At 40.3% G+C, this 17,225-nt stretch overlaps 1 protein-coding gene across 2 annotated transcripts in view; it reads right to left on the bottom strand.

Annotated features, from left to right (window-relative positions):
* Positions 1-17,225, bottom strand: part of zc3h12b (zinc finger CCCH-type containing 12B) — a 72,793-nt gene that overhangs the window by 7,667 nt on the left and 47,901 nt on the right. The window contains exons 1-5 of one of the 2 annotated variants that reach the window (XM_033030710.1): positions 16,224-16,317; positions 5,604-6,388; positions 3,034-3,173; positions 1,360-1,594; positions 351-457 (exon numbers count right to left, since the gene is read on the bottom strand). In XM_033030710.1, the coding sequence (XP_032886601.1) occupies positions 351-457; positions 1,360-1,594; positions 3,034-3,173; positions 5,604-6,220 (1,099 nt within the window). In that variant the 5' untranslated portion in view covers positions 6,221-6,388; positions 16,224-16,317. Of the gene's footprint in view, positions 1-350; positions 458-1,359; positions 1,595-3,033; positions 3,174-5,603; positions 6,389-16,223; positions 16,318-17,225 lie in introns of those variants that run through there. The other variant, XM_033030709.1, reaches the window with a different exon arrangement.

The raw sequence follows: 17,225 nt of genomic DNA on the forward strand, positions 1-17,225 counted from the left end.
GACATTTTTTCTTTAAACAGCAAGTGGTAGGTGCCCGGATATGAGCCGGCAAGGTGACGTAGTACACACTGAAAAGTTAGTGATGTTTAAAAGCATTTAGACAGGCACATGAACAGGAGGATAAATGGGGGGGGGGAATATAGACCATGTGCAGGCAAATGAGATTAATTTAAATTGGCATCATAGCACAGGCATCTAAGGGCAATGGGACTGTTCCTGTTGTAGGCTTTATGTTCTATGTAATAGTGCTTTAAACCAGACGATATTTCAGAATTTCTGTGAACAAATTCAAGATTAAAGCAATTATCTAGATTTACAGGTCTGATTTGCAGCAAGTTGCAAAGACTTACCGTAAGGACAAGGCTGCTTCTTGTGTTCAGGAATAACGGGCCGCTTTCTAAGGAAGTTATCCAAGCTGGGACCATGACGTCCTAACGGATCATCGGGTGGCATGAACCTTGAGGTGATGAAATAAGCCTTTGGTCATTTATGTTCAAAATACAAATGTTACTTTGTGTAACGATTTCCTTGCTGGTTGTTCAGTTTTTGTACCCAGGTTCAATTCAAGCTCAAACTAAATGTACAAATGGAGTGCATTTCACTTGCACTTTATGTGCAATGTGATGAATAAAACTGATTGATTGATTGATTGATTGATTGATTGATTGGCTGATGTGGAGGTGTTAGTATGGCATTAAACCAGTTGAACATAAATTTATAATCGCATGCAGATACCTCCTGATTAGTCTGGAGATATAGGATTATAATATTTTTGCAGCACAGAAAAGGCCAGTCTGCCAGCCAGTGGAGAAAGGTTCACCTTTAGACTGAAGCTAGCTTTTTTGTTAGGAGGACAGAATGAACAGATTTTCCAGCATGGTTTTGTTTTCCTTCTAACCTATTTCTTTACCTCATTTGGAAAATGTTGATATTCGCAGTTTTGTTTCGTTCAAAGACACATCATGGAAATAGGTCCTTTGTCCCATCGAGGCCACACTGACCATCGATCACCCGTTCACACTAGATCTATGTTAACCCACTTTCTCATCCTCTCATCCCCCCCCCCTACACACTGGGGGGCAATTTACAGAGGGCCAATTAACCTACAGATGCACATATTTGGGAGTAAACCGGAGCGCCTGGAGAAAACCGAGGCGGTCACAGGGAGAACGTGCAAACTCCACAAAGGTCAGGACTTAACACAGGTCTCTGGTGCTGTGAGGCAACGGTTCTACCAGATGCACTATTGTGCCTCTCCTAATGTTGGAAATATAATATTTTCCTTTCAGCATGTAAGGTGATGGGTGAAATATCAGAACAAAATACAGAAAAAGATATAAAAATGCTAACATTACTCACTTGTCATTCACAAAGGAATACATCAGAAGACGTTCCTCTATAAATTTCTTCCACTCGGGCTTTTCATTCTGCAGATCCCTGTAGTTGTCGTTTGACACAATAATGCCATCCGAGTCAAAGGCCAACTTTACAATGAATCGATCATCATAACAGACCACTCTCCTTCCTTGCACCCTCCGGGACGGTGTGAAGACCAGGATTTTCTCTTTCTCAAGTTTGCGTAATATTTCTTGATCTGCAGAATGGAATGATTCGGCTTTTTAAAACACACACACACATATTCAACATGGAGTGAGTGGAACTAAAAGTTGTAATCATCAACTCAGACTTAAAACAGCTCTGCCATTGTCCTGAACTTACTCAAATTATAAAATGTGAAAATACAAAGTGCAATATAAAGACCAAAATTAGTCATTTTCAAAAATTGTCTGACCTATTTAATTGTAAACTAAATATATTTCAGCTTTGAATCGTAGGCAGCGCTGATTTAGCAAAATATGTAGTAAGTGCTGTGTGAAAGTTCTCTGGTACCGGGACTGATCAAAATAGATCTCTGATACTGTAAGCACCCCCAATCAACATTCACTGATTCTTGGAGAGAACTGAAGGGTTGTGGATCCCAAACAAATGTCCACATTATTGTACTGCACTCTACCCTGCCTCCATGGATTTCAGAGGCAGTGTGCATATGATGACATATGACAATTCCTTTCCACCTGCTTGGCCTGCTGAGTTCCTCCAGCATCTACAGTATCTTGTGCCTCCACAGTGCATACTATACTGTCAGCAAGTGAGGAGGTGAATTATTAAGCTTCTCAGTCTTGGTTATGACGTTATCCAAAATACAAGAGTGTACTGACATGCAGGCTTAAGTTTTGTGAGGCAGTTCTTGGTGACTGATCATTAGGGTGGAGGATTCCATTTACCTGCATTACCCTGGCCTAATCCTCCCACATCCTCAGGATTAAGACTAAATTCATTTTGTGAAGCTCAGTGTATTTCTGACATTTCCAGCTAAGCTATCTCGTGAAACACGGAAGGAAACCATACTGGCGCACAATGTAGCAAACTGCCAACTTAAATATATTAGGTCTGAAATTTACACTCTCATATGGCATCAAGCTTGTGATATAGAAACAAATATTCACCAAATTCTGTTTCTGAAATTTGGTTCCAATGACTTCACAGAACCAACTTCAGGTGTGTACTTCAAAGTGTAGAAAGTGCATCTAGTGAATATGACACTTTGCAAGTTTCTATCATGTATTTTTATCCCTTCATTACAATGGAATTGTTTGTTCTTTTCCCAGGGCTTTATCTACTCAAGAATGATCACTGAAACATCACTGGAATTGGTATATTGTACGTACCCACTGAGCTCACTAGTATACTCATTCTCCAGTATAAAATACTCCAAGTAGTGGTGGTGGCCAGGGACTTGTCAGAACAGCTCAGAGTGCTTCCCACAATTATCCATTTTGAAAATGCTTTGATGGTTTGCAATTGTAAAGTTGACCTTTCCCATCCCCCAATCCCCAGCTGCGATGGAGGTAGTGGTACACTTCCACTCTTTTCTATTTTTACTTCAGGCTACACAGCTTCATCATTTCTTGAAATGCCAGCTATTTTTATACGATCAGATCATTAAGACGTCATACTCGGATGCTGCGTTACCTTTGATCGGTGCATCTGGCCTGGACTGTTCTTTCCTCCAAGCAGGAACAAACACTGTGATGTCTTTGTGTCCTTTTTCCAGGAAATATTCTGCAGCTAGCTGAATTCCAAGGCAAGAGAAGATTTCCTTGTTTCCATGACTACAGGAGGAAATGAAAGCTTTAGTCATTTTTGTGCTCTAAGTGTGACCTTGGCAGTCATTACACCCCATGAAATTGGTAAGCCACTAGAGTGAACAACATGGGCACAGAGAATTATTTAAATTATTGAACATTTGTGGCACAATCAACACAAATAAATACATTTCAGAACTGAAGTAAGGAAATCAAACATTGTACAATATGGAGGTTTTGCAACGGGATTGCAAATTAGATGCACAAGTTAATTAAAGATTACGAACAAAGGTTTCCAAAGCTGCAAGGAAAACCGTTACCTCAGTCACTCCAGAAAATTAGATTTAAGAGAACAAATGTTGCCCACCTCATTAACAAGTGCCTTGCTTTTTGGGAAGACACAGATGATGTCATGAAAAGCATCACCATGCGTAGGCCTTTGTGGGAGGAATTAATTATATTCTCTGGAATATCAAAAACTCTATAAAAAAGTACCAGCTGCGGTATTGTACATTTCATATTGCTGCATTCAACATTTGCTGCCTTCATTTTTTAACTCTATTTCCCCTCTACCATTTCAAAACACCTTCAATTAATACATCGTAATGCTGATCGTCACTATTTCATATCAAAGGAGAAGTTTGCCTTTTTCTTTTTACTTTAAAAAAAAAATTTTGTATATCTTTTGGCCAGAATTGGCTATTCCTGAAACAAGATGTTGTATTGTGTAGGAAGGAACAGCAGATGCTAGTTTACACCATGCTGGAGTAACTCAGCCGTTCAGGCAGCATCTCCGGAGAAAAGGAATAGGTGACGTTTCGGGTCGAGACCCTTCTCCAGACTGAGGCCTGAAATCAGCCCCCTCAGCACGGAGGGGATTTTGATCCTCGTTGCTTTTTAGATCCGCTTGGCCTCGGCAGACTCTGTGAAACTGAAATTATGAATAAGCTGTGTGTGTGCATGAAAAAAAAATTAAAGGTTGTGGAAGTAGGTCAATAATTATGTTATTTTATTCACTTGTTGATTTTCTCCCCTTGACATCATCCAACTTATCATGTGCAAGCCTGGACAACAACTAGCTGGCGATCCACTATCACAAGCGGAGTGCATCGGAGCCAAACCTAAACCATCTTATCTGCCATCCACACTCACTTGCTTTCCAAAGCCTTACTATACCCGGTGGGCCGAAAGCCTGTTTCCATGCTGTATCTCTAAACTAAACTAAACTAAACCAGCCAATTGCTGAAATCAGCCACCTCAGCACAGAGGAATTTTGATCCTCGAGGTAGACACAAAAACCTGAACTAACTCAGCGGGTCAGACAGCATCTCTGGATAGAAGGAATGGATAATGTTTCAGGTCGAGACCCTTCTCCTGGAAACATCACCCATTCCTTCTATCAAGAGATGCTTTCTGACCCGCTTAGTTACTCCAGCTTTTTGTCGATCTTCAGTTTAAACCAGCATCTGCAGTTCCTTCCTACACAATTATGATCCTCGTTTCTTTTTAGATTTGCTTGACTCTGGCGTGACGATGAACACTATTTTTACCAAAAGAGTTGGCAATGTATTTTCTCTTTTCATTGGACATTTTGACATTGGTCATTTCATTATTAGTGGTTCCAAAATTAGTCTTTGGCAGAGCATAGGAAACATGGGTGGTTTTCTATTACAGTATGCAGATAGCAGCTTATAATTCATATGTAGTAATAATAGACACAAAGGAAGAAAGACACAAAGGAATATTGAAGTTGGTAAAAATCTGAAATAAAAGCAAAAAATAACTGTGGAAAAGGTAACACAGAGAACATCTCAGATCCACAATCTCTCATTAGACCCCAAAACATCTGGGTATAAAACTAGTTATAAAATGCAGAGAATGGAAGGTAGGAAGTAGAAAGGTCTTTCATAAGGTACATGCTTGGATGGAGAGACTAAGTGCAAAAGTATATATATCATCAAGTATATATATATATATATATAGAAAGATGAAAGAAGGCAGAATGATTAATCTAATTTTGTCACCAAAGGATTAGAGGCATAAAGTCATACAGCATGGCCCTTCAGCCCAACTCGTCTATGCCTACCAAGATGCCCCATCTAAGCTCGCCCCATTCGCCTGAGTTTTAAATGTTTTCCCCTCTCACCTTAATGTAAAGGTAAATCCCAGCAGTACCCCTACACACCTTTGGTACCTTTGACAACAAAATATAACATTTTCCTTAACTTGTTTTATCAGTAGCTATCATGCCATCAGATGGCCCAAGGTCATGAAAGTTATTATACAAATACAAACAATAAAAGTAGAAATTGCGGCAAGCACTAGGCAGGTCGAATCATTGAGAATGGTGACCATTGACAGAAGTCCTTTACTCGAAAGAAGAATTATCATCTTGGAAAGGATGAGGGTAAAAATGTACACTTAAAGTGAGACAAGTTCAATTAGCTTGGGTCTTACCTCATTGCCACATTACTTCCATCGATGACTATAGGTCTCAAATTGTCAGAATCGTCCACCACTTCATCCTCCAAAGACTGTTCTGGGCTGGTGATCTCCTTCACACACTGGCCCCTGGCCACCAAGGTGCCCGTAGTGGTCATACTGTTGGGTTGTGGCTCAGATTCACTTTTGTTCCCAAGTCTGACCAGCTCAGCTAGAATGTCATTAATAAGAGCATCTGATCCCAGTTTATTGAGCACAGTTTGTATCTGTTCCCCTGAATACCCGAGTTTTAAGGCAAACTCCATCTTGGCCTGGTATTCCTTATCCAAACTTGCAGATTTGCAGCCCTCATCGAGTTTGGATTTGTTGTCCTCACTTTGAAAATCCTGCAGGACACCGCTTTTGGAAAGTACAGGTCGTTCGAGGCAAGGCGAGCGGCAGAGCTGTCTGTGTGGTTTGCTCACAATCTCCTTCCCTTTCCTTTTGTGAGGGACTTGTTCTGAATCACTTTCAGAGCTTGTCCAGTCCTCAGAATTTGTCCTACAGTCACCAATCTCGAGATGAAGCTTCTTATCATCTTTGGAGGAGCTGTTCTCCATGTTCAACTTCTCAAACATTGACCAGGCAGTCATTACGTTAATTTGGCCTCCCGTGATTTCTATACTCTTCTCTTTTATTTCTAGTATTGCTTGACTCTCATATTCAATGGTATCCTTCAGCTCAATTAACTGCTTCCGCAAACTTGCTGTAATACTCTCGCACTTCTTGTGGTCTGATGAGCACAGGGATAGTATATAATCCTGGAAAAGAAGGAAGATAATTTAGAAGAGTCTGTTAAATCCCCTGAAGAAAATACACATATAATTTAGCAATCTTTATCTGAATGCAATGACCACTTGCTGATACGGTTTTCTTCCCTGCTAATTTACATAGAAAAATATGGAACAGTACAGTATAGGAACAGGCCCTTTGGCCCACAATGTCTGTACCACACATGATGTCAAGATAATCTAATTTCACCTGACTCTACATGATCCATATCACTCCATATACATGTGCATATCTCAAAGACTCTTAAAAAACACTATCATATCTGCCTCCACCACCACCAGGCACCCACCATCCTCTGTATGAAACATTTCCCCCGCTCATCTCCTTTAAACTTTGCCCCTCCCACCTTAAAGCTATGACCTATAGACTTTGAATTCAATTCAATTTCCCTTTAGAAGAACAAATTTGGTTGAAATTCCCTTTGCACTCCTAACGGCCTGTCACACTTGGGGGACCTATTCCGCGAGTTCTGGCGAGTTTGCCCTCGACTCATACTCGCAGCATGGTCGACACGAGGTCGTCGGAGGTCGTCGTAACTCTCCTTCATGCTAGAGCATGGTCTCCGCGTACTCGAGACCTCAACTAGGTCGCGGCGTTTTTTAAAATATGTTAAAAAATGCCCGCCAGTAAAAAAGGTTGCCATGGAAAAAATCGGAAAAGTCCCTATCCAGCACTTGAATTCGCAGTGTGGCAGGGATGTCTCAGCGGCACTAATGGTACACTCTATTGTTATGATATCTTTCAGGCGAGTCATTCAAATACTCTTATTCATGCAGGTCAAAGAAGTGCAGATGAGGCAGCCGAGCTAATATTCATCCCTCAGTTATAACCACCAAAACAATATTCAAAGGTCTTTCACTCGTTTGGTAACAGTTGAAGCTTTCAAATCTATCAAAGGCACATTTAAAAAAAATTCTAAGCTTTCTCCCAGCTATGTGGCTCCTTTGACATTTTGAACATATTTGCCTGGATCAGTTTTGTCAGTTTTCTTTATCATTTTGACAACTCTACTTCACCTCCAAACAGTCTTGACAATGAAAAAATTGTCAATGAAACAAGTGCATTCAATAAAGTGAGATTGCTTTGGCACGAAAATGATAGGTGGATTCAGTTAGTCAGACAACTCTGTTCTTGGGAGAATTTTCATTACTGTGTACTGCACAGTTACTTGTAAATACAGTTCATTGCTGATTTCTCAGGGTGATTAGGGATGAACAATAAATTCTGCAATGAATGATAAAATATGTCAAAATGACAGAGACAAATGAAAGAAAAATGGAATAGACAGAGCATCCCAATTATCGATATAGTTTTGATCAATTCTTTTTTATTACGGTCCGATGCAAATGACCAATCAATTTTAAAATAACAAATTTAATGCAGCAATTGGGAGAACAGTTTAAGAAACGTTTCCCTTCTTTTGCCATAGCTCTTCCACTCTGAAGCTCTTTACAGATGGGCACTCGCCATGTTCTGAATGGATAAAATCCTTGATGGCAATTTAATGATGTCGATTGAATGCTGGCCTTTCCAGCAGCATTCAGTGTAGGGCTACCAAAAAAAACGACACTTAATCTGGACTTTACACACTGCTCTGCGCTTGTCAGCTGAAAGAGGAAGATGTGGTGAGGATGCTATGTCAAATCATAACGTAAGAGAGGTCACAAACAGTTCTTGTTTCCTTGCTCTATTACAAAATGTTTTGCAAGTCATTTTAGTTAAACTACGTCTGTTTCTGAGGTTGATCATGTCAATTATTGCAGTTTTTAAATGCGTAGAAAACTAAAGTTACCAAACTTCAAAGTAATCAACAATGTGGGGTACTAAGACTCTGATAGATAAGATACATAAATCAAGTTTGTCTCGTAACCATTTAGTAAATCCAAAAGACATAATGAAATTTGGATTATAAAAATATCCTGGTAGAAACATGTAGCCATCGTCTCCGCTGTTAAGTCTAATGCCATTTCTGAGCTTATCATTCCTCTCTTTTCCAAAAGACCAATTTGTAATAACTTTGGTAATAATCTCGATATTTCAAGGTCTCAAGGTCAGTTTATTGTCACATGTACCAATTAAGGTACAGTGAAATTTGAGTTAGCCATACTAAGTGAAAAGCAACAAGACACACGACCACATAAAAATGAACATAAACATCCATCACAGTGGTTTCCACATTCTTCACTGTGATTGAAGGCAATAAAGTTAAATCTTCTTCCTCTTGTTCTCCCGCGGTCGGGGCAGTCAAACCACCCGCAGCCGACGATCGAAGCCCCCGTCGGGGTGATCGAAGCTCCCGCGTCGGGGAGGTTGAAACTCTCTCCGCGGCTTGGAGCTCCCAAGTCAGCCTCTTCTTACCAGAGGCTTCACAATATCAAAGTACACAGGCCCTGCAGTTGGAGCTTCGATCCCTGGCAAAGGGATCGCATGCTCCACGATGTTAAAGTCCAGCAGACTCCTGCAGCTTGGAGCTCCCGTTGGTCTCCAGGAAAGGCTGCCAACTCCACGATGTTAGGCCGCAGTGGGGACGGAGATACGTTATGGAAAATAATTGTATCTCCGTCGAGGTAAGAGATTGAAAAAAGTTTCCCCCAACCCCCTGCCCCCACCCCCACATAAAACACACCAAGGAGCACTAAAACCTACTTTTAACACATACTAAAAATAACAAAAAGAAGAAAGGACAGACAGACTGTTGGCGAGGCAGATATGTTGGGGGAAAGGGAGGGAGAAGGTGGAAAGAGAGGAAAAACTGAGATTGTTCAGTATTAGAAAGTTCCAAACTCATCGCATGGTCCAAGGCCTGCAGTTCTATACCTCCCTTTGCAACTGGATCCTTGACTTCCTCATTGGAGAACCTCGACCAGTGACAACGATAACAACATCACCTTTACATCAACTGGTTCACCTCAAAGCTGCGTGCCAAGCCCCCCAACACTCCTCTCTTTACACCCATGACTGTGTGGTTAAGCACAGCTCTAATGACATCTATAAATCAGCCAACGACACCACTATTGTAGGCCGAATCACAAGTGGCGATGAGTCAGCTTACAGGAGAGACATACGTACTTGAGTGTTGCCGCAACAACTACTTCTCGCTCAACGTCAATAAAACCAAGGAACTAATCGCTGACTTCAGAAAGAGGAAGTCAGGAGACAAGGCAATAATTTTCAGATTGGAGAAGTATGGTAATGTGAAACATCATCTGTCCATTCCCTCCACCGATGCTGCCTGGCCCCTTCATTTCGTCCAGCAATTTGCTTTTTAATTTAGATTCTAGCATGTGCACTCTCTTGTGTCACCAGATTTTGTTGGTGGGTCGGCAGTGGAGAGTGTTAGCAGCTTCAAATTCCTGCTCATGAACATCTCAGATGATCTGTTCAGGGCCCAGCACAAAGTTGCAATCACGAAAAAGGTGCAACTGGGCCTCTGCTGTCTTAGTAGTTAATAGTGATTTTTCTTGTCACCGACTATTCTAACAAACTTCTATGGAAGCGTTGGAGAAAGTATCCTGACTGGTTGCATCAGGAATAATGCACAGGAACACAAGAGGCAGTTGAGAGTGGTGGACTCAGCCCAGTCCATCATAGGTACTAATTGCCCCATCATCTGCACAAGGCACTTCCTCAAGACTCTAACCCTAATCATGGTGCTTCTATCATCAAGAATTATCACCATCTGCTAGGATAGTCACCATGCTGCTATCATCGAGCAGCAAGTACAAAACCTTGAAGTCTAACACCACCAGGTTCATGAAGATCTACTTTCCGATGACTATCAGGTTCTTGAACCAACCTGCACAACCCTAATTCTACCCCAGCAGTGGAACACTATGGACTACCTCTTGCACTAGCATGGACTTGTTTTTTTCTAATTGTGTTTTGCACTAATGTCTTGTTTTTTTGCACACTTGTTTCTTTACATTGCCTTGTAGAATTTGTGCAATGTATAATTGATGTTTTTTGTGTATTGTCTTAGTCCATGTGCCAGTGATGCTCCGACAAGCAAGGTTTTCATTGTGCCTGTACTTGTGTTTTGCACTGTACTTCTGCATTGACAATAAACTCAACTAGACTTGTTCCAGGCAATTAAATATTAAAGCAGATAATAACTGTCAAATTGTGTCATCAATTGGTGAGGCTATTGCAGTTGTCACCTCTTTTCTAAACCTATGAAGATGATACCCACAACTTCATGATCAGAGCAGTGAGGCACACAACATTTATTGTCGTGTACTTTGGTTGTCGAACAATAAAATGAATAGATGTTAGATATGGTCACAGCACGGCAACAAGCTCAACTTTCCCATGCTGACTAAGATGCCACAATTACACTAGTCCCACCTACCTATGTCTGGACTATGTCCCTCGAAATCTTTCCTATCCAAGGTTTCAAGGTCAGTTTATTGTCACATGTACCTTGTTGGATTATAGGGTACCAATAATTCTTTATTATTTAAATATTTATTTATTATTCCTTAAATATGACTTTAATTGCCCAGTTTACTAATTGGTACTTCAACTTTTTTTTAATTTATGTTTTGATTTAATTAATAATTAATAATTGTCATAGAAAATTGGCTTTCTGACAAATGGAAAGGAAATTTGAGATTTAAAAAAGTTTTCTTTCTCCTTCAATGAACACACGATGAGATTGTCAACCTAAATATCATAACTCCTTTTTATCCTTTACAAGTCTGTCATTTCTTTCCAGTGTTTTATAGTTTTTAAATCGGAAAAGAAAATCCATAAGAACTGTAAAACATTACCAATATAAGACTGAAATTCTGAGTAAAGAAAATAGTCTCCAATGCTGCACTGTTTGTGCTGCTAATTTCTGTGATTCCACCATCCATAAAATATTTATTATAATGGCAAGAATTAATTATTACAGTATTAAAATGAAGCAGATAATAAGTTGAAGAGTTTGTTTTTGAACAGCTTACAACTGTTGCTGATAAGTTTGAAACCGGTTGTCAAATGGACATAATTTAATGATCATAAGCAACCTCAGTGCATGTGAAGAGGAAATATATGAAAGGAAAACCATAAATATTAACTATTCAAGTTCAGGGCCATATTTATGCCTAGGACCTTGAAGCTCTCAACCATCTCCACATCTGCCCCATTGACGCTGACCGGCGGGGTGTGTACACCATCTCGCCTCCACAAGCCAATACGCAGGCACGCAAATTGGTACATGTTTTTTTTTCTGCTTTCAGTGACAACAAATATGTTAAATGGACTTGTAAAGCAAATGTATCCAATGACATTGGTTCATTCTTCTAAATAATTATTTTGAAGAATAAGATCCAAAATATTGACATTCAGGAAACAAACTGACTTCAGGAACAAATCAATGTTGTCAATATGTTGCTACTGTAACTTTACAGTACCCTGACTATCATTAACAGATCTGTGATCACTGGTCTGTGGAGGATTTGAGTGAATAACTGTACATTTAAGTAGGAGTTTTCTTTTTTCTATAGAAGTCTACAGTATTTCCCTCGTATTGATCTATTGAAAGAACATTTTGTTACAGGACAAAGTTCCTGTGGGGCAGGGGGATTATTCAGCACTCATTCATCAACCGTGATCCCAGATTAGGATGTTCCATATGGAGATAGGAGGGTAATGTTTCATTCTTCAGTCCAGCTAACTTAACATCAACTTGGTCTCAATGGCTCAATAAGTGCTCTCTTTACCAACTGAGGCACAAATGCACACATACCATGTGACCAATGCCTAATCTTTTAACCAAAGTCAATGCAAGAGATTTGCTAGTCTCCAACATCAGCCATTTTAATGCCAAATGATTCTAATGTTTCCATTGTTCCTGATGTTACCAGATATTACCGTGACCAAAATAATTGTTTTTATAAATTACAGAGATTTTCCTTTCCACAAAAAATATGACAAAAGGTAACTCAGCGGGCCTCTCTGGGGAACATGGATAGGTGACGTTTCGGGTCAGAACTTTTATTCAGACTGATTGAAGTAGGGGGAAAAATTGGAAGAGGGGTGCGGGCGGAAGAGAGTCCTGCAAGACCACTCAAGGGCATGCATACACCACGTCTGAGTTTTGAAGTTAAACTCTGAATTTATCACTTTTCCAGTAATAATTAGATCATTAATCAACCTCTGTTGAATCAACTTTGTAACTCTGATGATGCATGAAACATATCTTGTAACGTTCCTCATTTGACCTCAAAGCCAATAAATACCATTCTCCACTAATCATCATGGCATTGTTACCTTACCCACAGCTTCTCTGCCATCGGTCCGTCACCAATCACACAGCTGAAGAAATATCCTGATCAAACTGGAAATATCAGCCGTTTTGTAACGGCAAATTTCGAACTGCACCAGCTGTTCTGGTAATGTAACTGCTGAGTTCCAAGTTATACGCCTGAGATGACTGATAAGACCTATCAGCTCTTGCTTCTTTTCGGAAAGAAGCAGTACTTTCAAAACATAAATCCTTCCTAAAGCATTGGCATATGCATGATTTTAAAATCCACCCCCACTTTATTGTTCAGAAAATAACCCGAGGTTACTGCTTTCCTCGAGTGCCATAGTATATCTACTCAAATGAAGAGCGTTTTCAATTAGGTTTCAGTTTCCTAAATTTCACATTTTCACTCTTTTTTTAATAAAAATTTAAATTGCAGCAAAATATTTTATGTCATGTTCATCATGAAACAGGAAAAAGATAACCAAGTGTGAAATTAAAGATAGGCAAATTGTTCCCCTGAGAAAACTTATCTGTGCAATACCACAAGTCAAACCCCTCCAGCATTTAATAACGTTGAACAAATCTCTGGCATCTTGGTGTCAATAACACACAAATCATATCTGAATTTTCAAAACCCCAATATCACCGACTTAAAATCTATGAAATAAGAACAAGCTATGAAACCAACACAAATGCACTCAACTAGCTTAACTGTCCTATTCAGTGATTCATTTCAACTCAGCCTAACAGATACAACAAACTAATTTTCCATACATTTCACATTTAAAATATTCAATAATCTAGGGAAAATTATTGGTCAAAAGTGCGAGAATATGAATATAGTGATTTTATTAAACTACATGTGTGGGAAAGAACTGCAGATGCTGGTTGAAATCGAAGGTAGACACAAAGTGCTGGAGTAACTCAGCGGTACAGGCAGCATCTCTGGGGAGAAGGGATGGGTGACGATTCAGGTCGAGACCCTTCTTCAGACTGATGTCAGGGGAGTGGGCAGTACAGAGATAAAATGTAGTCGGAGACAGTAAGGCTGGTGGTCTTATCTTATCATTCCCAATCTGACCTTTCTGTCCTGGGCCTCCACGATTGTCAGAGTGAGGCCCAGCGCAAATTGGAGGAACAGCACCTCATATTTCGCTTGGGTAGCTTACACCCCAGCGACATGAACATTGACTTCTCTAACTTCAAGTAGCCCTTGCTTTCCCTCTCTCTGTGTCAAATCCAACGGGATCCCACTACTGGCCACATCTTCCCATCTCCACCCCTTTCTGCTTTCCGCAGACCGTTCCTTCCGCAACTGCCTGGTCAACTCGTCCCTTCCCACCCAGACCACCCCCTCCCCAGGTGCCTTCCCCGGCAACCGCAGGAGATGCAACACCTGACCCTTTACCTCCCTCCTCGACTCCATCCACGGATCTTTGTCCTGTCACTATTGTCCAAGTGAGGCCCAGCACAAATTGGAGAAAGAGAACCTCATATTTCGCTTGGGTAGCTTACACCCCCAGTGGTATGAACATTGACTTCTCTAACTTCAAGTAGCCTTTGCTTTCCCTCTCTCTCCATCCCCTCCCCCTTCCCAGTTCTGCCACCAGTCTTATTGTCTCTGACTACATTTTATCTCTGCACAATCTACATTCCACTCCCCCGACATCAGTCTGAAGAAGGGTCTCAACCCAAAACGTCACCCATTCCTTCTCTCCAGAGATGCCGCATGTCCCGCTGAGTTACTCCAGCATTTTGCGTCTACCTTTAGCTCCTGTTTTCGATGGGAGTTGGAAGGTTTCAGGGAGAAGGAGTAAGTTTAATTTGTGAGTAAATCAATCACGATGGTCGTGGATCAGTTGCATAAAGTTTCCCCACTGGTGCTAGAGCTTCAGCCGGATTCAGGACTACTCAGGAATGGTAAATGGTGTCAGGCAGCCAAAGCCAAGGACACATAGATTTGATGTACAAATCAGGGTCCAAGTCCATATCTCCCTGAAAGGAATTTTTTTTTAACACAAAGGGTTTATACACCAGAATGTGCTTCCAGGGGTAGTGGTGGAGACAGATACGATAGTGGCATTTAAGGGAATTTTGGATAGGCGTATGGATATGCAGGGAATGGGGAGGTATGGATTATGTGCGGACAGATACGTGGATTTTGCTATCATGTTCAAGACAGAGATTGTGGAGCGAAGGGCCTGCTCCTGTTCTTTGTTCTATGTTCTATGATGCAGTAAGACAAACCAGGGTACGGGGGAGAACAACTGGTTAAGGGAGGTCAAAGGCTTCTATGTGAGGCTTCTGAATGTGGCATGTCTACTGAGCTTTTGAAAAAGAACATAAAATGCGCCAGTGAAAGACAAGAGAGAGTTGATCAGCTCCAGCTGATGATACAAGTGGGCTGAATAGAATTCTCCACTTCTCGAAATACTATTGACCGGTTTAGCACTTCTGATTCTGCTGGACTGCAAAAACATTTAAAAACACACAGCACCAGCTTGTTCTAAAATGTATACAATCCACTAAGATACTAGCATTAGTAGCGCATTCTTGCAACTGTTACTTCATCGGTAAAGATTGCGAAAGGTCAAGTTCACATTTAACAAGCAACGCTACAAGCACACTACTATATGTTATGAAATGCTATTTGTTAATACATTACGGGCAGTATTTAGTCATAAAACAAAATTATAATTCCAGCAACAATACAGTTAAACAGTTAGAAAACCGGGACAACATATTCTATTAACTAATGAATAGCACTTCTAGAACTAGAGGAAGCCATTCAGCCCACTTGTGCCAATGTTAGCTCTTTGACTGGAGCTGATTAAACATCTCTGAGATTTCACCGTAGTATTTTTTCATGTGCTCAGTATTCTGTCCATTGCATGAAATTATTTCATTGCAGTCATACGTTCCCCATTCTGGAATTTGTAACATGTCTTCCACTATCTTTATTCTCCTCCTATGTCAAATCTTTGTGTAGGCAGGAACTGTAGATGCTGGTTTAAACCGTAGACACAAAATGCTGGAGTAACTCAGCGGGACGGGCAGTATCTCTGGAGAGAAGGAATGGGCGACGTCACCTATTCCTTCTCTCCAGAGATGCTGCCTGTTCCGCTGAGTTACTCCAGCTTTTTGTGTCAATGTCAAATCTTTATTGCTTTATTAACAACTGGTCAATCATGGACAATCAAGCAGTAATACAGCCTTTCAAAACAGTTCACAACTTCAAATATATCTGCATAGTCTCTGTTTCAATGTTTAAGCCTTTCTACATAACAAAACCTCTGATCCTTGGAATTCATCTAATGATCAAAATAAACAAACTGAGAAAGTATAAGCAGACTGTTCCTCTGTGAAATTAAATGCTAAAACCAAAATGAAACTGAAGCACTTTCTATTTTTAACATCTTTTTATTAAAACCACCGATACGGTTAGTTTCTATGTAATACTACGACCATATGTTGCACTGCTCAATAAAGTTTTAAAAACATCTAGTTAGGCTGGCAGGGAGGAAAGGCAACTAAATCTTTTGTAAAAGTATAGCCATAAACATACTCACAGTGAAACAGCAGGTCTGAGCAGTGCTTTGTGGAACCGAGGACTGTTTGCAAGCGTGTTTCTCCTGTCCTGGCAAGCAGTATCTAAATGCTTTGGGGGATTACCGGTCATTCCCCTTTATTACACTAACATCCGCCCACATCTGTGACGCAATGTCATTCAGTCAACTACGAATCGTGCTCTGGTGCCTGTGCTATTTCTGTGACGTCTATATCTGTATCAGCACTTTCACATTCCAAGCCCCAAGATAGGTAATGAATGCTAATTGCCGGTGGTTCACACAACATTGAGAAATAACTACGAGACAGAAATTGATCAAACAGGCAATATTATTATTTTTTTTTAAGGAGGAGATTTCAACATTTAGTGAATTGAGTATTTTCAACCGAACCCATGGGTTGCTATGCATTAATCATAGCGCTCATTCCTGTGTTTAGACTTCATGTTTGCAATGTACTTATGCATCTTGTGTACTCCACGATATCAGGGTGTGAAATATACAGAGCAAGGTCCCAGTTTTAACCTCTTTGTTTTCTGTCAAGCTAACAGGCTGCAGTATCATTGGCAAGCTGAATTCTGGAGCACATGATTGTCACACAGGGAAGTGGGCTTGCATGTGCCATACACTGCCAGCAACAGCTGTGACACCCTCCACAGTCGAATATCTCAACACTGTATTAATGCTTTCAGAGATTCTGTGGCAGCAAGCCCATATATTAAATGACTTTTCAGCAGAACACCCAACGCTTCAGCACACAACCAAAACTTGCCAATTTAGTGGGTGAACACATTAATATAACTTAGAAAGAATGCAACCAGCTGACATCAACCTTCAGGATTGAGTTCAACCCACATGCCTTTGCAAAACTCATTCACATTATAGTATATCAAATCTACAACTTGTATATTTTATAAATGAATAGATATTTTTTAACCAATTAACAATTCCACTTAGAAAATAATTGATTTGAGAATTTAATTTATCTCTTTTTAAATTATTTGT

The sequence above is a fragment of the Amblyraja radiata genome, chromosome 12, assembly GCF_010909765.2.
Source record: "Amblyraja radiata isolate CabotCenter1 chromosome 12, sAmbRad1.1.pri, whole genome shotgun sequence".
NCBI lineage: Eukaryota > Metazoa > Chordata > Chondrichthyes > Rajiformes > Rajidae > Amblyraja > Amblyraja radiata.